The 23,838-nt window shown below is 35.3% G+C and overlaps 1 protein-coding gene across 3 annotated transcripts in view; it reads left to right on the top strand.

Annotated features, from left to right (window-relative positions):
• The first annotated feature begins 874 nt into the window (after nt 1-874).
• LOC150109325 (uncharacterized) overlaps nt 875-23,838 on the top strand; it is an 86,434-nt gene continuing 63,470 nt past the window's right edge. Inside the window, exons 1-2 of one of the 3 annotated variants that reach the window (XM_090407422.1) lie at nt 875-1,338; nt 20,450-20,515. In XM_090407422.1, coding sequence (XP_090263548.1) covers nt 1,129-1,338; nt 20,450-20,515 — 276 coding nt within the window. In that variant the 5' untranslated portion in view covers nt 875-1,128. Of the gene's footprint in view, nt 1,339-1,560; nt 1,828-20,449; nt 20,516-23,838 lie in introns of those variants that run through there. The other 2 variants (XM_090407434.1, XM_090407425.1) reach the window with 2 other exon arrangements.

Here is a 23,838-nt window from a genome sequence, read left to right on the forward strand (position 1 = left end):
ACAACACCGTCTCCACCATTCAATCACCAACTGACTGCAACTACACTAATGCCATCTACCGCTGACCACCACTGGTATTTTCACAGACAATCACAAACATCCATGCCCATGGCGGGATTCGAACCCGAAGCCTTTTGGCTGGAGAGCGGATACGCTATCCACTTTGCCAACCAGGCCAGTCAATCCCTTGACTATCCCCCCAGTGCACTGTTAACATCCTTTCCTTGGAGATCTTTATGCTGTGGTACTTCTTCACGTTGCCACCTAAATGTAACATAATCACCTGCCTTAAATGTAGTCCCACACAATACCCCTTCTCAACTGGGATTTCCACATGTTTTTGTTACCTCCGAAGTCAAGGCCACACGATAATTTTCATCAGTTGATGGCAGTGTAGCCAGCCACCTGGGTTATGGACAGGTCTTCTGACTCTATAAAAAGATCCAATACTCTCCTATTGCCGACAAAGGTTGGTCGATTGGTAGAGCCTCTGCTACTAATGGCTCAGTTAAGTAAGTTTGAGCGCGGTTCGTAGTTGGAAGGAGACCAATCGTTCGATGCTGTTGGCACACTCTCCTTCGATGAGTCTTTGGACTCCCTGGAGGTGTCAAATAATAATAATAATAATCTCGAGTCCTCTTGTAGAAGTCTAGTTTCTTGTACAATGTGAATGGATTTTTGATGATATCCTTATGCTTTTTTTTTTGTTGTTTTTGTTCTATTGACTTTATTTATTTTATTAACCCCAAAACTCAGAAAATTGACTGCAGAACTCACTCAGACAATAACATGGCTTAGTATTAGGAACACCAGATGGTGACAGTTGCCTGCCGTATCTGTAGTCTGCAGCTGTCAATAACCACAGACATAGCAAACTGATGACTATGTATTTGAGCCGTGTGTTGACAAAAGACTACGCCCTTTGGCGAATAAAAAGGTGTTAGGCAATATAAAATATAATATAAATACCCCGTTGAAAGTTCTGATTTTCCAGGGGTCTTTGTGTACTGCTGAGATTAATGAAAACATAAGCTGTTTGTGAGAATTGTCAACGTCGGGTGCATAGGAATTTAAGTGCGCTTTCTCGCTTGTCAAAATTAAATGTGACACTTATTTCAAAGCAGTGATATGGCTGAATTGAATAAAGAGTTAAAAGAATATTTGTCTCGTTCCAATAAAAATGAACAGAAAACATTTTTCAGTGTTCCAAGTAGTGGGTTAACGAAATGGTTTAATAAATCCAACTGGAATCAGTCATCGGACTACGAAGAAAATAGCGGTAATGCTAGTAATGGGTGGTTTATGGAAGCTGAGAAAGATCCCTTATTTCCAAGCTTGGTAAGCTAATATTTTGATAAACAATTAAATGAATAATTGACTGTAGTTATGATGTTTTGATGGAGCTGTCACAACAGACATAGTTCCAAATTAAGTAAATATTGTATCATCCTGTATTGTGAAGTTCCTTTTAATATTTTTGGAAGGTTTGAATAGTAGAGACCAAAAACTGTTCTACTTTTTTTTTAACAGCACATACGGCAACCGTTGACAGGTAAGCCTGTCCAGGCTGGATGGGCTTACTTGTTCCCAAAATTTCATTTGACCCGAAATTTATGATTTTTCGATTTTTATGTCATCTGTTTAATTAGGCCATATAAAGTTAATTAAACCCTTTTAACGGAATTAATTGAACCTACTGCTTTGGAGTGGAGGGCTTGAAATTTTGCTTGTTTATTAAGCAGATATACTGGATTGTGCAACAGGAGGAAGATGGATACGAGGTTGAAGATGTACTTTCAGCAGCACAAGGTGATGGAATGCATTAAGGTGAGAATGAGAGATGTATGAATGAAAATCTGAGTCAGGATCAGGAAAACGGGAGTGGTCAGATTGATAAGAGAGAATTGTGGTATAGCAACTAGAATAGAGAATATCGGTGCTGTAGAATGGCCTCAAAGATACAAGGTTTGTTATGTTTGTACACAAATGTAAGGCATATTCAAAATAAGAGCTGAGTTTGTTGCATTGATTGAGTCAGTATGCCTAAAGATAATTGAAATAAGTGAAACTTGGTTGTCTGAAGAGGATGTGATGTTGGAAATAGAAATGGAAGGATATAAAATTTTCCAGAAGGATAAGAATGTGAAAAGAGGAGAGGGGGGGGGGGAGCGCTGTTAATGATTGCAGAGGAATTGTGTCCACAAAGTGTGTAAGTTGATAGTACATGCATAGATTTTGAATCTGTATGGTGTAAAGTTGAAATTAACAGGCTAGTATATCTGATAGGATGCTGGGAATGTAGAGAATACTGAATGTGAAATGTTTAGGCAAATTGGTTGGAGTGTAAAATGGTGATCCTTATGGGAGACTTTAATTACAGGAATATAGAATGGAAGGAAAAGATGTATGGAAGCAATGAGAGTGAATTTGTTGAATTTCTGGAGAGATTAATATCTTAAGCAGCATGATTGAAGTAACTAGAGGCTTTATTGTTTTGGATTTGGTAATAACTTCACAAGATGTCGTTAATGAAGTGTTAACACTACTGTCGGTTGGTAAAAGTGATCTTGACATACTTGTTTGGGAAGTGGTGAAACAAGAAAAGTTAATGCCAAAAATGGATATATGTGGAAGTATGAAGTGGGTGATTAATGGATGCTCTGTAGTCAGTTAGCATCGATACGTTGGGTAGATGAGTTGTGCAGAAGATATTTACAGTGCATGGAAATTCATAAGGCAGTATCTTACACAAGCAATGTGTAACAGCATACGAAGGGTTAAGTGAGTAAATAGAGTAGGAGTGAAATGGATGAACAGTTAAATCAAGCAAGCTGTGTTGGAAAAGAAAATGCTCTGGAAGATGTACAAGACAGTTGGTGGTAATTGGATCCATGAAGAGTATAAAGTGCAGGCTAGAAAGATGATAAGCATGGTAAAGAAAGAAAAGGTGTTATATGAGAGGAGATTGACTGGTCAGGCCAAGGTTAATTCAAGGGAATTTTTTTGCTATGTGTCAAGCAAGAGAAAGAATAATCATGATAGCAGAATGACAGTTGCAAAGGATATAATGGAATTATTGAATGATCACTTTATGTGTATATCATACTGGTGTAAATGATGCAGTGCAATATATAGAAGGGAGGCAAGTGTTAGGAGAATTGGAAGTAAAAGAATCAGACTTGTATTAGGTGTTGATTGGGTTAGATGTTAATAAGGCTGTGGGAATGGATGACATATCACCACATATTCTTAAGGAATGTGCACAACAGTTGGCTATGTTCCTTGACTTGTTTATTTAATGAAAGTCTTGCAGTGGAAAGAAGACAAAATAGTACCGCTCCACAAGCACGGTTCTAGGACAGAAGTTTCCAATTACAGACCAATCTGTATAACTGCAGCTTCAGGATGTTGGAGAGATTGGTTAGGAATAGAGTACAGGATTGAATTGATGGACATGGCATTCTTTATAATGGTCAGCATGGATTTGTAAAGGATAGGTCCTGTTTTAGCAATTTACTTGCATTTTATAAGGTAATGAGTGTGTTAAATGAGGGAGAATCATATATAATGATATTTTTGTACTTTGCTACTTTGCAAAAGTGTTTGATAGATTATCACATGATAAGTTGGTGTACAACTTATGTGGTAAGTTATACACTTCTGTACAAGCTGCAGAGGATGAGAATAGATCATATATTAGTTAGATAGATAGATTGGTTCTCTGAATGATACCAGCAAGTTGTATGATGGAGCATTGTTTAAAAAAAGGAGGTTAACCAGTGGCATACCTCAGGATTCTGTTCTTGGGCCCCTTTTGTTTAACTTGTATGTAAATGATATATCATGTGGACTGACTAGGGATTTTCTGTTTGCTGATGATGCAAAGTTGGGGAGAATTATGGGAGGGGGGGGGTAATGAGCACCTAGAACAAAAATGATATCAAAGCAATTGATATAACCGCAAGAAAGAATCTATGTTATATCATGTTTCATGGGGGTTAAGGGGTTTTTAGATGTGTTCTTTTTTGTGGTTATATCAGGTTACTTTAATATTGTTTTTGTTCTAAGTGTTTATCAGAGCTTTTCAGCCTCCCACATATAAGTATTACTGTTGATGTTAATTTCCAGATTTGAATAGACTGTTTGACTTGGACAAAGGAGTGGGGTTGTAGTTTTAATATTATTAAGTGCATGGTGTTGCATTTTGGAGTGCAGAAATATAAAGCTGTGTATTATATTGATGGTACCCTACTGCTGGAAGTGGGTGAGATTTGGGAGTGATAGTTGACAGTAGACAAAGTTTAGAGGGCGTATTGCAAGTGTTGCTATAGTTTGCCCCAATTAGAGATCCTTCGACACTTCTGTGCATTTCAGAAAAAGGAGAATCCATTCCGATAATCAGTCTGTATTGTGGGATGAGTTGTTTATTATTACAGGTCGGAAAATTAACTTCTCTTTTATGATTATTATAGTTAACTGTGTTGCTTGTATAACAGTTGGAAAATTTTACCTATAAAGCATGTGATTTAGTGTGTTGGCAACCAATTTCTATGTCCTTCATTTCTTTCTCCCCTTCAGCATGAATTGACTATTCTTGGCAAGACACCAAGCAGAGACCTACAAACAGTGGGCAAACAATAAGACTGCACATCGTAGTGCTGCTATGATAAAAAGTACTCTAACATGTAGGGATAAGGAAGTGGTTGTGCCACTCTATAAAACACTAGTCAGACCACACTTGACTATTGTACTCAGATTTGGTCACCTGGTTTTCACTTTGATGTAGAAACATTGGAGAGGGTCCACAGATGAGTAATTAAGACAATATCAAGACTTTGGAATTCTGTCTATAGAGAGAGGTTGAAGAAATGTGGATTGCATAGTTTGGTAGATAGGAGGTGTGGTTATATGATAGAGATATTCAAGTTACTGAGAGGATTTTATTGAATTAATCCAGAGGGGATTATAAAAAGAGTAGAAGGTAAGAGAGGAAGAATCAGATGCCATCATTAGAAGTTATGTAAGAGTGTGGTGTAGAAGGGTATGAGGAATAGATTTTTTACATGCAGAATTGTCAGTGAACGGAATGTATTACTAGAGTTTCTTTGAAAGTTCTCCATGTTGAAGTTACTCTTCATGCACTGAACATTACAATTTTTGTTAATAACATACTCTTCACTGGCATATTTACTGAGTAAATTTGTGTATTTTTGGTATTTCACTTTAAAGTTGGTATAAACTGTCCAGAAATGGACAAAATTTTATCCAGGAATATCCAGTGCTTGGTCAACAACCAGCTGAAGTCTATTGCTAACTCATTCTTACAGTATATGATTTGGAAAATGTTTTGTATGTTTTCCCATTCTGGCCTTAACTCTAAGCATGTTGCTGTAAAATTTTTGATGTTCTTTATTTTATATATATTTACAAATATTTCTTTAATTTTTTATTTTTATCCTACCGGCTGAGCCATTGTAACATATCTATCTATTTCTTTCGACTTGTCTTCTATATTATCATTCGTTAACTTTTTTTATACTTTATTCTTATCAGTTACTTTTTTTATATAGTCAGTTAATCTTAATTCCTTTTCTCTACTTTCAGTATATTATACTTATACTTGAGATTTCTAGAAATTTATTTGATTATTCCAGACTGCACCACTAAAAATCTCTAATTGGCATAAGAAATTAATTATACCTCCAGTAAAGCACCTCTATACAGTTAATTACAGTCGTGGCTAACTCCTGACTTAAATTTCCTATCAATGTTTATTTTCTTTCCCGCTTACAGAATTAGATTTTATTTGAGAAAAGTGCAGTTGCTAAAAAGATCAGTCAGCACTTATAAATAAAACAAACATATTTATTCACACTAGGACAATAATACAATGTTTACACTTAAATGATGTTACTATCATTTCCTCTCAAGGCTAAGCATCAAAATTAAAACATCACATAGGACAACTCATAGTCATGTTATAAACATCAAAGACGTAAATCATCAGACAATTAATTCTATGTATCAAATAACGATCATTTCCCCCTCAAAGCTAAACATCAAAATCTAACCATAATATAGGACAACTCTTAGGCCTGTTGAAAGTTTATTTTTCACTTGGTCAGACTATAATAAATTTAGTTTAATCCTTTATCCAAGTGTGTGCAAACAAAGTTTGCACCTGAAAGTATCTTCAGGACTGAGGTAAGGTGGTACAACCGGGTGACTCCTTGCAAAGGTGGAAAAAGCTACCAACAGTCCTATCTCAGTATCTCCCATAATGCAAAACACATCTCCTTGCGGATATGTATAATGTTATGCATTAAGTGGCCCTTCCCATTTAATACATAACATTATACATATCCGCAAGGAGATATGTTTTGCATTATGGGAGATACTGAGATAGGAGTGTTGGTAGCTTGCTCCACCTTTGCAAGGAGTCGCCCAGTGTTGTACCACCTTATCTCAGTCCTGAAGATACTTTCAGGTGCAAACTTTGTTTGCACACACTTGAATAAAGGATTAAACTAAATTTATTATAACTCTTAGGCATGTTATAAACATCAAAGATGAGAATCATCAAACATTTAATTCTATATATCAAATAACTATCAGCCCATTTACAATCTAGGAATTATCATGCTTTGACTAAAAAAAATCTCCAATTCTAACTTTCACAAAAGAATGTGACACTCACTTAGCAACCAACCTTTCACACCATTACATTTCTAAATTCTATAATTTTCTTATCAGCTCTTTTAAATAATTTCAACACAATACAACGTAAGCTTAAACTTTCATTAATATATTTTCAATTATTCTAAAAGCAGATTCACTTCATGCGAATTAGTTCTCAATCTATTACATCTTTCAGTTCTAAGAATTCAGTCTATCCAAAACAGTCCTTCACATCATAAATTAAAAGAAAGTTTTTCAACAAAAAATTCAACTCACATTAATTCTTTCATAGGCACAATTGCACTTAGTCGTATCTTCTCTTAGGGCTTATTCTGGATCCCCCTCTGTTGTTATGGCTTGCTCTATCGCTTCAGACACATCATGGAAACCGTGTACTCCTTTGGAGTTTCTCGGGGGGCTGGAGCTTGATCTTTCAGCGTTGTAGGTACTAGGACGTACGGTCTGATAGTCAAAGCCTTGTCATCCGGGTCCTTAGCTGCTACTTGCTCTATAACGGTTTTGCCTCTGGTTACCCTCCACGAATTCATCCAGGATTCCATGGATCGACCTCCCCCCTCTTCTCCCTGTGTCATGTCTCCCGATGCACGCTAGTTGATTCCTAACCTTTTTATTTCGCCTCTCACGGGACCCTGTGTGAAGTTTTTCGACCCCAGATATTTCCATGCAAACTTTGAATTAAGGTCTGAGATCCCCGTACCTATCACGTGCTAACTCCTTTCCTTCTAGAAAGTTCCGACTTCTATCTCCCTGAAGTGTAGATCCCTTTTTCAGCATAGCATAACAGCTTCTGATGTATATCGCCCCCTTTTGCTATCGGCCTTGACGGCGGTGTCGGACTGCCTTGGTTATAATGGGTTTCCATTCTACCCTATACCAAGTGATACATCAAATACATTTCTGAACTCTAAGGTAATTGCCTTTAAACTTCTATTTTTAGATACCTGTTTACTTTATTTTAGCATCTTTAATTCCTCGGGGTCTCTACAGATGGGCATTTTGTATTACTTATGTAGGTAATTCTAACATACTTCTGCTCTCTAAGGGATTTTCTTTTGAAATACACACTCATATATCTTCTATCTACAGTATCATGTAAATTTTTCTTGGCTGATATTATTTACATCTAATATATACAAGTTTACAATTCTTTGAATTTTGGATGTGACTCCTGTAAAATCGATGCAATTAAACATTGTAAGAATTTATGACGCTGCATCAAATTTTGCATTGCCATCATTTTAAATAAGTAAATGAAAAAAATAAAGATCCTAGTACTTATGTTGTTAGCTAGGTTTGTCAAGTGGGTAGTATCTCACTCCCCAACCAACAGGCTCAAGTTTGAATTCTGCTGTGAGCATGGATATTTGGAATGTTTTAAGTGGTAGATGATTTTTATTGCCACATCTTAGACCACCTGCTTATTGGGTGCCTGAAGTGATTGTTTGATGCATCTGTTTCTGGATGCCTTAAGCATCCAAAAAGTAGCATTTCTAGATTATTTATGCTTAGCCAATCCATGGTACTGATATGCTATAGGTGAAGCTTATCCACAGAAGTTTTACATCCTTTCATGGATGTGATTAAGATGAAACAAAAAAGGTAAAATAATGAATCTATAGTATATTACACATTTGAAAAGCTTCCTTTTTTAATGTCACAGTTTTATAAGATAAGAACATGTTTGTTTTTAACCAGCATACTGCTAAACTTAGTCGTATCCAAAGGAAATGTTACTGGATTCCTAATGGCATCAATTTTAATAGCAAGTTCAAATCTTAATATGTTTATCTCTTTTTTTTGGGGGGGGAGAAGTGTGGAAAACTGCCAAAAGACATGTTCTCTGATATCACTGTAAACGTATCTACTTTGAAGCAATTTTGTGGGAGATGAATTTCATTGCCCAATGTGATACCACCTCCCCAGTTATTGGAGGTTTGAAATGGCTTGAAAAAGTTTCATGTTTGGTCTCTAGAGCAGTTTCTGAACTATTTTAAAAAAACAACATTACAATTATATAAATATAAAAAAAAAATTGTGTGTGTATGTGTATATAAAATTGCAAAAAATATTCTTAGCCCATCCATAGTAAAAAATGTGCTATAGGTGTATAATAACCTTTCATGGATGGGAACCACACATAAAAAAAAAAAAAAAAAAAAAAAAAAAAAAAAATTCTGTCCCAGCTGGACTCCAGTTGTTAGGATATGCCAGATTTGTTTTTACAGTGTAGTAGATTATCCTAAACATTTAGTAATGGTTTCAAATATCATTTTCCTTCTCTTTTGTTTTTTGTACTATTGATTAACATGATATTTAGCTGTTTTCCTACTTCCTAAGCTTTGGCATGTATGAACTTATGTTTTTTATTTATTTATTTATTTTTAGTGATATTAGTTCTCTTATTCTATTTTTTCAATTTATATTCAACCTTTGAAGAAGAAATGTTGTACCTTGAACAGGAAAAAAAAAAAAATCCCTAAAGAAATGTCTGTTTTATAATCTAATTTTCCATTGGAAGCAAAGATGCCACATGTTTTCTTTGTAACTCTTCAGATTGACCATGGAACAGCATACTGATATAGCTTTTTTCATCAGCCATTGAGTCTTTGGCAGCTTGGTTTTCCTCCCATCACTCACTGCCATGTTAGAGCCTCTTTAGCTCAGTTGGTATAGATGAAACCTTTTGGTTAGAAAGACCTGCATTCAATTCCTGTCTATAACATCAGGAACCTTTATCTGGTCTCTTTTGAGTAAAGGTAAGTTAGCCAGTCTCATACAGAAGTAGAAAGTTTTTTTTTCTCTTGGAAACTCAGGTTTTTCATCCCTCAGAACAGGCAAACTCGCCAGGAGAACATATACAATTGACGGACAAAAAAAATGTATTATAACCAATAGCTTTATGTTGGTTTCATAAGATGGTGCCGTACTATCCATATGGACTCATGGCTGCTGTATCATCATATGATTACAGCAGCTAATTGATTAATTACTGCCCTGTTGAGTAGTTCTCCCATCTGTCTGGCCAGTTACTTTCTTCAGCTCATGTTTCAGTTATCACTTGCCCACTTGCCTCTGAAGCTCTGCAAACCTTACTCTGTCATATGCAGCATTCCAGTCTTTCCATATGTCTTAGAAATTTTTAAGATTGAAATTGCCATTTATATCACTATTTTGATAGGTGTGTGTGTGTGAGAGAGAGAGAGAGAGTATTTAATATCCATTGGCTGGATATTAAATACTGGATGAAAGGGGGAATAAAAATGTCACTAAAGAAATTCTTCTTTGCAATCACAGAAATGGAAATAATATATGGAGAGAATATCACTTATCCTTATAAGTGACATAAGTGGCATGCAATGAAAAAAAAAAAAAAAAGGAAAAAAAGAATGCTATACATTGGAAAACAGTAAAAAACAATATAAGTTAAGGAAGACCAAGAAGAATGTGGGAGAGGATAATGCAGGAAGGAAAGTGTTCCATAGAACACTTTCCTTCCTGAGGAAAATGGAATAAAATTTATATGGATTAAAATTTCTACTTTTCAAGATCCCATGGAGTCAAAGACTCATCTAGGAGGTCCCTTTTGTCATACACACAGCTCATCATACTGGACCTTCAAACACATTCAAATTCTTTGCAGACACCACACTCTCAGGCAAAGCATTCCAATCATTCACAACTCTGCATGAAAAAAACCTGCTTATCACTCGCTTGCTCACATCCTCCTTATATAGCTTCCAGGGATGACCTCTTGTTCTCCCCTGATCTCCCACCATTTTATGAAAAACCTCTTTGACATTGATCATATAACACCGCTTACAAGCTTGTATGTCTCTTATCATCTTACCCCCCCCCCCTCATCCTTCTATCCACTAGACCAGGGATTCTCAACCTTTTCCAGTGGCGTACCACTATATTTAATTCAAGATATTAGATGTACCAGTAAGCAAATCTGTTTTTGTACCACCTGGCAGTGGCTCACATACCACCAGTGGTACGTGTACCATAGGTTGAGAATCCTGCACTAGACTAAATTGCATTTTCTTACCCTTTCTTCATATTTAATATTCCAGAGATCAGAAACTACTTTACTCGCCTCTGGAGCCTTTCCAATATGTCTTCATCCTTTTGAAAACCAGGTGACCAAATCTGTGCACAGTAGTTCATGTGTTCATGCCTAATCAGAGCTCTCCTTTGTCCAATGAAGCCGTCACCTTATTGTAATAAGTAGATTAATAAAAATGACCTCCCTTTAGCAAATCCATGCTGTCCATCAAAGATAATACCATTGCTGTTAACCCAATTCTGGATCCTGGTTCTCACCAGCCTTTCTAACACTTTAACACAACAACTGACACATAGATAGGCCTTTAATTTGCTTAATTTCTGTTGCCTCCCTTATGAAACAGCAAAATCTTGCCTTCCTTCCACTCCTTTGGAACTTGACCCAATGCAAGACTCATATTAAACAAATATGTGTCTTGCATTGAATTTTGAAGGAATGTGCCAACTCCCTGGCACATTCCTTCAAAACACGTTGTGATATATTATCAAGTCCCACAGCCTTATTAACTTCAAGTTTGCTCAATTTCCCATATACCTCTTTCTCACTTACATTCAGTCTCTCCTCCTCATCATCAACTGCTTTCAAACTCTCCATGATGTCCCATTCAAATGAGTTCATGAGCAGTTTATTTAATATTTAATGAGCAGTTCATGAAAGACCTTCATGAACTGCTCATTAAATATCTCAACTATATCCTCTGCAGCAGTGTTCTTATACCATTTTCTCTCTCAATGTCATCCTTCCATAATCATTCTTTTTTTTGCTTGCTACATACCAAAAGAACTCCCTAGGATTTTTTTGGCTTCATTAGCTAACTGCTGCTCATACTTCACTTTTGCTACCCTTACCTCACCATCCTTGTATGTTCTTTGTATTCTGCATGGAATTAATTATTTCCACTCCTCTTATGTTGCCTCCATAATGCCTTTTTCCTCTGTATTGCATGTTTAATCTCTTCATTCATCCATTTCACACCTACCTTATTTAACCTTTTGACCTCTTGGAATATGTTTAGACATTTGCTTCTTTAGACAGTTCTTGAATATCACCTAAGCTGCATTGATCTCCCTTCCACCCAACTCCTCATTCCATGCTACACCTACAAGCTGTCTCCTGAGCTTTTCATAATCACCAGCCTTGTAGTTCTACATATACCCTTTCCTCACAGAGGTCCTCACACTTCTGGCAACTACCCAGGTAATCACTTCATGGTCACTCTCACTAACTGGAGAGTGATTTGACATGTCATCTCTGCTGATGAGATGATCAAATCCAAGACCCCAATCCTCATTTGCTCTCTGTTATATACTGTCTGAGGTAGTTGTCCCTCAAACTCATTTTCTTTATTTACAGTTGTTATCTTATCATCCCATTCTATATTGCTATAATTTAAATCATCCATAATGATCACCTTTTCTTATTTGCTTGGCTAATTTGATTATACATTTCACGATTACTACCATTTACATTACCAGGTCTATAGTAGCATTTCATTTTTCTCTCCTCTATCTCACACCATACTTCCTCCAAAACTACTGGCACTATTTCCCTCTTGCATCTCTACCTTGTATGGACATAACTCTTTCTCTATCATCAATAGCAACCCCCCCCTGCCTTTCTATCTTCATAAAACACATCATACCTTTCCATCTCTACTCCTGTCAGGATGTTATCCTCATCCAACCATGTCTCACTTATTCTAGCAATTCTTGGGTGAGCAGACTCAATGAATGCAAACATTTCATTTGCCTTGTTTCTCACACTTTTAGCGTTTGTATACCAACATAACAGCTCATTCCTTGATCCACAGTAAGTACCACTTATTTGATGTGACTTTTTCATACTTAACTTGAGCCATTTCTTTTTTTTCTTATTCATCTTAGAACCTTCTTCAAATTCAACTGCTTTCCCTTGATCCCCAGATCACTCCCCCTTCCCTTTTTGCCTACACACACATTCACATCCTCTTGAAACATCATCCTTTCTCACACTGTGTTCCCCCTGTCCATGATGAGCCTCCCTGTTTGTCTTGCACACTTGTTCTCTCATTCTCTATACTCATGCTACCCACTTATTCATTCATTACCACCACTTCAATCTCTCCTTTCTTACTCTCCCACTCTTTCACATCACTTCTTATTTGATCAGATTCATTCTCTGAATTCAATTTCCTCTACCTTCCAGCAGCAGTCTTTCCAATTGACTCACACCAAAACCATTCAAATGCAGTCCATCAATTGTATGCAGTTCAATTTGTTCTTCACATTCATTCCACATATCAACAAACTGCACTCCTTCTTCTTACACATTTCTGCTAACATATCATTCACAAACTTTGCCCTCCACCTCATTTCATCACTGTCATACCTGGGAAGCATAGTGACTACCTTTCCTATCACACTATTATCTTTTATCTTTCTCAACAACTTCCTAATATCCAATCTAATATGTTCGTTCTTTCCAGTCAAGTCCCTGTTACCATTACCAACTTTTGCTTGCTTACTCCTTATAGCTATTGCCTCAATCACTCTATTCATTTTACCTCCAAGAAAACGTACCTTGTGCGTCTTCTCATTTACCACACCTCTAATAATTGAATCCCCATACAACACCACCCGTGGGTCTTTCATACTGATATCATTCATTTTCATCATTTTCACTCTGCATTAGTTTCATCTCTTGCCTCATCTTAACCAGCTCAGATTTCAAATCTTGTGTCACATTTTCACTCTCTCAATTTTATTGCCAACCATACACGCATGTTTGCCATCAATGCGACTCGCCACCTTTCCTTTAATTGCACTCTGTTTTTCAACTTCTGTTACATTCATGTTGCTTTTGTCTCTTTTACCATCGATTAAGTTCATCAGATTACTCATTTGCTTTTTCAAAACTTTTTTATCTTTTTTTTTTTTTTTTTCTTTTTTCGCTGCTCTTTTATGCTGTTCCTCTTTTCTATCAGACGAGCACTCATCCTCCTCTGGCATTCTTGCTATTAACACTTTTAGTTACCAATACATTACCACTCAAGTCCTCATTCAGACACATTTCACACACACACGCACCCTACCCTTCTTCCATCTGCCTTAAACCTCCATAATTTATCTAGATAATTGAATGAATATGTATAGCACACCTTACATTTCATGAAATGACTGAAATCAAAATTACATTCCTGCAAAGACAAAGCCACTGCCATCTTTCCTTCAGCAGTTACTATACTAAGCTGTAAGTTTAATGATTTCATAAACTCACTTAAACAAACAAGCCCACACACTAGAAACAATGCAAGCACACAGCTTTTACAGCAACTCTTAGTTATAAACACACACACTTATTTACAATTAATAATTCCAAAAAACTTATCTGAAACAGATAAGTTTTTTGGAACAGAGTTGTAATTTTATGGTTGTGCTTCTAGTCTATTTTTACATAACTAGTATCACAGGTCTTCTTAAGTAATTGAACAGCTTCACAATTTGCTAAGTAGATAATCCTTTCCTGATTTATGCTTATGCAAAGCCCCTCACTTCATGATGCAGTTATTCAAAACCAAATCTGATGAAATAGGTTGGTTAATCCTTGTTCCCAAGTAGATAATAATTTTCCATATTTCCACATACTAAGTGAAAATATGGAAAACTATTATTTACTTGTTTCAGCTGTGCTGAAGTAAACCAGTGTCTTGAAAAATCTATAAAAAATATTTCTGAAAAATACATTTAACTATGCTAAGCAGGGAAATGCCCCCCCCCCCCTTTTTTTTTATTTTAGAAGCAGGCAGAACGAAGATTTGATTGCCCTGTTTTTTAGAAGATTTGTTGAGTTGAAGACAAAAGTTTTACTATAAATATTTGATTGAAGAAATAAAAGAAATAAAAAGGAAGTTTAATAGCAGCAAGAGATTTGTGCAATTCTATTTGCAATGCTTAATTTTCCAATAATGCTTTCTTTGCAAGGCATCTGAGCATCAGAGGATACATTGAAGGACCTCAATAAGCATGAGTATAAGGAAGCAGTTATACCTTTAGTGCAAGGCCTTGATCAGACCCTAGTGGAATATCATGCACAAATTCGGCTCTCTGGATTTCTGGGAGATTAGGATACAGCAAAGAAAGTTGATATTCTGAATTTCTAGGAGATTGGGATACATCAAAGAAAGTTCAAAAACAAGATAAAGAAAATGCCTCTGGAAATACTGGAGTGAAAATTAGTGTGAATAAAATTTCCTAGTAGACCTTTTTTGGATTGATGATGTAAAGAAATGGATGGATAACAAGAGCTATTATGAGATCAGAAGAATGGCAGAGGAACAGACACTGGTATACTATGACTGCTAACCTCCAAACTGGAGAAGCTACTTACGAAGAAGAAAGTACATTCAGGGGTGCTTAAAACCCTGTGGAGGTTGCAGCTGATCTGACAGATATATGCAAATTGTTTATATAAATATTCTTACACATATCCAGTATATAGCTTGGAGGTCATGAATAGCTGTGCATTCATATATTATGAGTGATATTCCACACTGTTTATGCAGTCAGTTTTGGTTTAACATGTGTTATGTAAAGATTTGTGATATTTCATACTAAATTGTATCTGAGAGATACTGTGACTCTCCAATGTCAGTATAGTATTGGTTTAGGTTTTTTTTTTTATTTACCATCGAAAATGGCTGGAAAACTATATCAGCAGGATAATTCATCAGATGTTGAAGAGATTCAGTGAATGTTACTCGAGTCTGAAAGTGATATTTGATAATAAATTGTATCTGAGAGATACCGTGATCTCTGATGTCAGTATAGTATTGGTTTAGTTTTTTTTTTTGTTGTTTCTTTGTTCAATAATTTCTAGATTGTAACTGAAAGTAAACCATCATGTATTATATTTGCAGTGTTTTTTCTTTAAGTTCTATCGCATTTTAGCACATACTAGTAATGAATGTGTATCTCTCAGATACACGTGACCTACGCTGCAATTTTTTCGAGTGCACCCTCTGCAGGGTTAAGAGTCAAAGCTGTATAACTAAGAGGAGACCTCCACATCACCTTTAAAGGAATATGGAGAACTGACCAGAGCTTCCGACCTAATGTCCAGTCCTCACCTTCTTATGGTGCACCCTGTTAGGTGTTTACCTGGATACCGAATGAACGAGAATGGGGTGGCAATTTGGGATTTAGCTGACCAAATTGTATTCTTATTGGCTTAAACCAAAATATAATATGATGGTGCAACATGACAGAATTTCATTCCGGCTGGGGTGTCGCCCTGTTGAACAAGGCCCCCGTTGTTTTCGCCAGGGAACCAGGGCGTACAGTGAAAAGTCAGCTACTGGAACAAATCAATACACACCAAATTGTCACCAGAGTTCAAGATCGGTAATATCAACATAAGAAGCCTGGATGGCAAAGAAATGGAGCAAGCTGAGGATTGGATAAGTAACAGATCAACATAATAGGGGTGACTGAAACAAAAAAGTCAAAATCTGATGAGATTTTTCTGAACATTTTCTAATACAAAATCTTATATTCAGGCAATGACAATCAGGGAAAACAAGGTGTAGCTATAATATTGAAACATAAAATACGAGGCTAATCTACTTGAATGGAAAGCAATATCAAGCACAGTGATGTGGGCAAATATCAGAATTGGGAATTGGACAATGAGACTTATTTGTGTGGAAGTTGTAAGTCAGCAGTTAAAATTGAGGGAAGTATAGAAAGATGGTTTTATGTTAAATCTGGTGTCAGACAAGGATGTACATTATCCCCTCTGTTATTTATTATCTATATGGATCACATTTTGAAGGAAAGTGGTTTTAAACCTGATATCAGAATTGGAAATGTTAATCTCAGCTCTTTACTTTATGCAAATGATGTTATACTTCTAAATAAATCTGCTACAAGTCTGCAAGATTCCTTGACTAAATTGAATAACTCTTGTAATAGATTTGGTATGAAGGTCAGCAATAACAAGACAAAGACAATGAAAATAGGCAGAAATACTGAAAATATCAACTGCATTGTGAATGGAGAGACTATAGAACAAGTAAAGCAATTCAGATACTTAGGCATGATTTTTAGTGAATATGGTAAATTAAATATGGAAATAGACCACAGAATCAATAAAGCTGGTATGGTAGGAAGTCAACGGAATAAATTTATATGGAATAAGAGAGAAATTAGTCAAAACACTAAATTAGCTGTATACAAGATAGTGTTCAAACCTATTTTAACTTATGGATCTGAGAGCTGGGTTAGAAATAAAACAGTTGATCAAAGACTAGAGACCACAGACATGAGAGTCCTCAGAAAGATTAGAGGGGTGAACAGATGGCATCAGTGGCAATATCATAATAAAAACTAGGATTTTATTAGGAAAGAACGAACTTAATATTGTTATCATCCAGGAATGTGTTAGCAGAGCTAATCTCAGGTAGTATGGTCACTTAAACAGAATGGGAGAGGAAAGATTAGCAAAACAAGTGTTCTTTGCAAGGTTGGTAGGAAAAAGACCCTAAGGAAGACCGAGATATAGGTGGATTGATAGAGTAAAAAGTGCCTTAGAAGATAGAAATATAAGATCTGATATTGTTGGAGTCTTGACAAGTAACATATTGATTTGAAAGAAAATTGTAGATAAAAAGTTACTGATGGTGTAATTTTTTCATGCAGTACTATCATATCTTGTACACCCCTTGAGGATACCTATCAGGAATTTGATGATGATGAAAGTTCAAAGGCAGGTAACCATGATAGTACAGTATTTAGATTACAGAATTTTGACTACAAGTGCTTGGGACGCAAACAGGGAGAATAAGTATATGATATAAATTGATGCGTAGATACAAGTTTATATATAGCAAGCATAGTGTTTTATGAAGCATTCTTTCATAACCTTCATTGACTCTTACCCGATTAAGGCATAAGATGCGGTTAAATTTTAGACTAAGAATAGAAACTATCTTAGTTAATAGAAGAAAAGTCCTACCTTTGGGAATTCTTGGATGCTGGATGGCATAATTGCTTCTTCTGTTTTGTATGAAAAGCATACCATGAATACTAATTCATAGGATATAAATGAATTGGTAAACAGTATAAATAGGAACAATGGAAAAGTAAAAGGGAAGTGTAAAGCAAAAGGTAAAATCAAACCAAATAGACAATTACTAATTATATAAATTGATGTTGTTGTTGTCGAGTCCATTGAAGAGCTTCTAGATATGACTGTGGATCTGTAGAACTGCTTTGGCAATATGTTGAACTTTGATGGAGTAGAGCTTTTCTCTATGGTTATTGTAAATTTTCTGTAGAGCAGCATTTCTGTATCATAGCTCCTACCACCATCTGGCTGAATTTTCATGCCTTTAAAATGTTCCCTCCTTAGTCTGGTGATGACTGTGGTTATTTCTCTGTTTTCATTAATTTCACTGATTTCACTATAAATTGATGAGGATAGAATAAAAGCCGAGATATCTATCAACTGGTTAAAATTCCCATAAATGACTATTTCTTATCATATGATTGATCTTAAAGAATGATGAGATATGATGAGTGAATAAAGAATCTAACAAAGTTATCTTCAGAAGAAAAGAAGAAATAGGGAAACATAGATGGCATCAAAGAGCAGTGTGTGTTTTGATTAGTTCTAAACTTAAGGATAAAATTTATTATGGTTCAGATGCCAGTTTGCTTATATCACATAGGAATGATAGATATTTATGGTTTTAATGTTAGTTCTAATGTCTAAGATTTCTGATATGTAAATTCATTATTTTGGAAGTCAAGTACAAAAGCTTTTTCAGTTTGTAGCATGTTATTCTGCTACATTTTGTGGCTGGTAGTTTTTGTTGTAATTTTTAGATCTTTATTTTTATTCTTTTAGCTTTTTTTTTTCTCTTCTTTTTAATGGTTCCTTTTAAGTTATCAGGATTAGGGATATCGAAGTTTCTAAAATGTCCGTATACTCAGGACCATAGCAATCAAATGGATCTGGTGTAAAGCGATTCCCAGTCAATTTGGCAAGGGAAGCTATATACTGTTTGCTTTTTTGAGGTTCTGAAAAGATTTAATAATTTTTGATTAGTAAATGCAACTTTAGAGATGTTTAAAACTATCTTTTAAGGCTCTTATGCACATAGAGGAACTTTAATATTTTTAAAAGTGGGATTGTTTTTTGGCAGGGGGGGGGCAGAGGTAATAGCTCACATTTTTATTCGAGTACTAGCTTGGTCAGTTAATTGCTGCAGATATGGTTGTTTAATAAAGATCAGTTTTAGATTTCTAATTATTTCATTCAGATCCTTAAAGCTTGTTGAAGGTTTATATGCATTTATAAACTGTTTTAATATAATAGCATTAAACAGGGTGGTAGGAGTCATAATAGCAGATCGGGGAAATTAATAGAATTGTCTTGTTCATATTTCGTTGTAAAAGCAACCTGCTGCTAAAGTTAAGTTGTTAAAGATACCCCCTTGTGCACAAGGCATTTTAACATATCAGTCATAAAATAAGATGCCAGAAGGTAGGGAAGGCAGCAATATCCTTGACTGCCTGCTCTCCCTTCTGGAGTCATAAATAATTCAGCAGGTTGACTGCAGATATTTTGGTTCGTTGGGAGCCCAAAGGTTTGAGAAGTTAATTTATGCTTTAAAGAGAAGATTGTTGTTGAAGGCATGTCATGGTGCATGACTTTGTAAATATTTTTTTGGAAATCTCCTGCTCTATCTCACTCTGCACTGTCCTAATTCATTACTCACCTTGTTGTATCCTTGTACTAAGAATAGAGATATACAGAAGAGATATCATGGATTTTATTCAATCCTGGTGTCTCTTTTGCCCCCCCGCCCCCACTGATGAGACCTTGATAAATGTCGAAACTGGTTTTGGTTGGGTAGTGGCCCTTCACTTATACATGTCTGTAAGGATATGTGCCTTGCATTATGAGGTACTGAGGCACTTGATGTGAGGTGATTGGCCTCTATATACAAGTAGCCCAGTTTTGTGAAGTTACCTCACATGCAAACTTTGTTTGCTTACACTTGGATCAAGAATGAAACCAAGAATATAATTTCTTGCCATCTTTAATTTATAATCCTACTGATTTGTAAGCATTCAGCTTACCTTCACAGTAGGAAGCTGATAATAAGTTCTGTATTTGAAACTGACCAGTTATTTTTATAACATATCTGGATTGTTTTTGGTCAGCTGGTCAGATCTAATCACTATTCAGACTCCAGTGGTTATTTGGTTTGATCATTGTAGATGCCAATAACCACATCCTATTTCTGATCAATGATTCCAAATGAAGGACAAATTTTGATTTGGAGTCAGTGACCAAAATAAGGCATCTGCAAAAATCATGCTACTATTCCATTAGGCAGCATAGTTTTGCTATTCAGTATGAATAAACAGTTCACAGTAAATTTATCACAGGAGAGAGTATTAATTTAATAATTGTTAGCCTCTAGTTACAAAAATGTCAAATCTCCTGTTTGGATCTCTGTGGTCATCTCCATAGTGATCATTTATAATTTTTAACATAATTAGACATTGCATATCTTAATTTCTAATTTGAAATATGGTTATTAACTATATTTAACTACTATTTTGTATAATTCATGTGTAAGGGGAGAAATGTAATAAAAAAAAATTAAACCCTTTATTTTCTTCTCTTTTCTTCTAGACAAAACACCAAAGAATAATGGGATTTATGGGTTGTGTCCTCATGGGATTTTTCTGCTTTACTTTAGTAAGTAATTTTATTTAAAGTTTTATAAGACAATAACTGTTAGATGTATGTACGTAACTAGTTTATTCCTAGATGCAACTTCATAGATTCTTAATTGCATAAGACTTTGGATGTAAGAGAACAAATTAATAAATTTTAAATCTTATATACTTTCATATTTGTTGTTGCCACGATAATCCTTTTTTTTTTTTTTTTTTTTTTTTTTTGTGGTTAATAGACAATCTTCTTCCACAGTAGGTGTTTCAAATAGTGATGTGGGCAAACATCAAAATAAGAAATTGGAAGACAAAAGATCTATTGATGGTTGCAGTTGGACTGAAGCGCTTTAGAAGTGGAGGATTTATCACGTCATTAGAGAAAGCAGAAAAAGTTTGTACATGTTGAAGATCGGAGGAGTAAAGTAGGAAATGAATACTAGGAATCTTTATGGTTAGAACTCAGTTGAACAAGGACTAGTGACCATAGATATGAGTGTTCTGAGAACAATTAGTGAAGTGAATAGATGGCATCAATGGCAGAATAATATTTCGTGTTACAAATGAAGATGTTAAGAAGAAACTTGACAATGTTAGCATTTTCAGGAATGTATTAGAAGAGATGATATCAGGTGGTATGATCACTTAAACAGAATGGGAGAGGAAAGATTAGCAGCAAGTGTTTGACTGTGATTTGAAAGAAAAGAACAGTCCCAAAGGAAGACGAAAGATCTAGGGATGGTGGTAGTTGGACTGAAGTGCTTTAGAAGACTGAAATATAAGATCTGCTAATATTAAGAGTTCTAACATATATGGAGGAAAATTGTTGAAGCTATTTTTTGCAAACTAAAACAGAAAAGGTTATAATAAGACATAATAAGATTAAAAAGGAAAAAAAAATTGAATGTACTTTAAAGCATAAGGAAAGATGAATTTGTAATATTGATGGATACAAAGGAAAAAAATCATTTTGATAAGACTATTACACTTTTTTATAAAATCTTTATCAAGTAGCTTTATTTTTTATCCTCCTACATGTTTCACCAATCTGTTTCTATTGGCATCCTCAGGAAATACAAATCTGTAAGCACAAAATGAAGGTTACAGACTAGGTTATAACCGATGGTTCTAAATCATACAAAAAATTGGTATTGTGCGTGACAATGTGCGTCTTGTTAACGTGATTTATTCGTGATGACTCATGACGTAATTGTTATGAAAGTTCATTTCTTTGATATTTAATGATCTGATAAAAGTTTTCCAAATTTCTGGTAAAATTAAACCTTGATTCTTGTTTAGGTTTTCAGTTTTACGGACGACTGTAGCTGCTTCTTTAAAGGTTCTTGAATGGTAGTTATCTTCTATGTATGGTAAGGCTCTTATCCCACTCAATGTGATGGTTAGTAGAGGCAAAGTGGCATGAAAGGCCTGAAATGTCTTGTCTGTTATTTCTGACATATCCTATGTGTTCTTTCTTTCTCGTTTCGAAGCTTCTAGATGTCTGACCTACGTAACTAATACCACATAACAACTTTCATAACAATTACGTCATGAGTCATCACGAATAAATCACGTTAACAAGACACGCACATTGTCACGCACATTACCAATTTTTTGTATGATTTAGAACCATCGGTTATAACCTAGTCTGTAACCTTCATTTTGTGCTTACTGATTTGTATTCCCTGAGGATGCCAATAGAAACAGATTGGCGAAACATGTAGGAGGATAAAAAATAAAGCTACTTGATAAAGATTTTATAAAAAAGTGTAATAGTCTTATGAATAATTGTCAAGAAAAAATTCAACAAAATCATTTTGAGTTTGAATACAGTGAACTCTGAGTCAATTACCAATTTCAGAGTACCATAGTTCTGTGTTTTGCCATCAGAGATGCAATATCCCCGATATGCTGCATTTTGTTTTCTGATGTAGGTAGTTTAAGGACAAACTGATAATTGCAACTCTTCACTTTTTTTTAAAATTTTTTTAATATGGTTTGTTTTTAGTGTAAAATAGGTTTAATAATTTTCATCCCTGTATTAGACATATTTCAAAAAACTAGACTGCAGTAAGTTTTAAAAAGATCATGTGAAATAATTTTTATTTTTGTGTACAAATTTGATGTTAAATGTAATACTGTTCTGTTTTACCTTGGTCCTCCAATCTTAAGGACCAGCAAGATATCTCTTAGTCTGATGCCTGCCTCTTGACCTGAGCTCAGAAGGCCCTACCAGTTAGATAGCTACCATTGGCATAGCTCCTGAGGACATTGGTGCATGCAAACTTCCTTACCACTTTAAGACAGATACTATCAGGATGGGCCATTGGATTTGCATTACAAAAATAATTGAATGACCTTAGCTAGCTGTTTTAAGCTTTGTAAAATAGGTGTTTAATAATTTCTGCTCTCTTCTAGGCATAATTATAAAGTACCATATTTTTTGATAGATAATGCGCACATTATCTATACAAAAGAGTCTAAATTCGTTAAAAAATGAACATGCACAGTATACATTTGAAAGGTATGAGAGGTAAATCAAATGTAATAAGAAATCTAAGGTAGAAGTATTACTTAATATTTATTGAACATTACACTATTCAAACCAACAAATTCTTCATCAGACTCAAAACTGAAAGAATCAATTGCGTTAATCGGTTTTAACGCAATTTAATGGTATTTCTTCAGCTTCATAATCATTGTCACCGGACACCACTTCATTCCCTTGTGCTTTAATGAAACCATTTCTAACACAGTTTTCACTTACAGCAGCCCAACTTTCTACAATCCACGTAACTATATCTTGATATGACGTTCTTTTCATCTGCCCTGTTTTGTTATATTCATGGATGCCATTCATCATCCAGTCTTCCCACTTAGCCTGCAAATTGTCTTTGAATGGTTTATTTACTGCAAGATCAAGGGGTTGGAGTTTTTTGTTAAATCACCTGGAATGATGGCCAATTTGGAATACTTGCTTACAATTGTTTTAACTTCTGCTGTCGTGTATGCCCTACATGAATCCAACACTAACAAAGATTTTGGGTTGAAAAATTGCCATTTTTCTCTTTTACCACACATTCTCCAACCAAAATTTCATAACCTTGGAATTTATCCAACCTTTATCATTAGCAGTAACAATATATCTTTGGAATCACAACCTTTTTGGAACAGTCTCTTTTGAAAATCACCATCGGTGGCAGTTTGGAACCACCTGCAGTCACGCAGAGAACCACAGTAAAGTTAGACCTTTCATGCCCTGTTGTAGCAACTGAAACCTCTTTTGCTCCCTTCAGATTCACAGTCCTAGAACTAGGCATGTCAAAACTTACGGGAACCTCATCCATA

This window comes from Typopeltis vanoorti, chromosome 2, assembly GCF_054136105.1.
Source record: "Typopeltis vanoorti isolate ZY-2024b chromosome 2, IOZ_Tvanoo_1.0, whole genome shotgun sequence".
In the NCBI taxonomy this organism is placed as follows: Eukaryota; Metazoa; Arthropoda; class Arachnida; order Uropygi; family Thelyphonidae; genus Typopeltis; species Typopeltis vanoorti.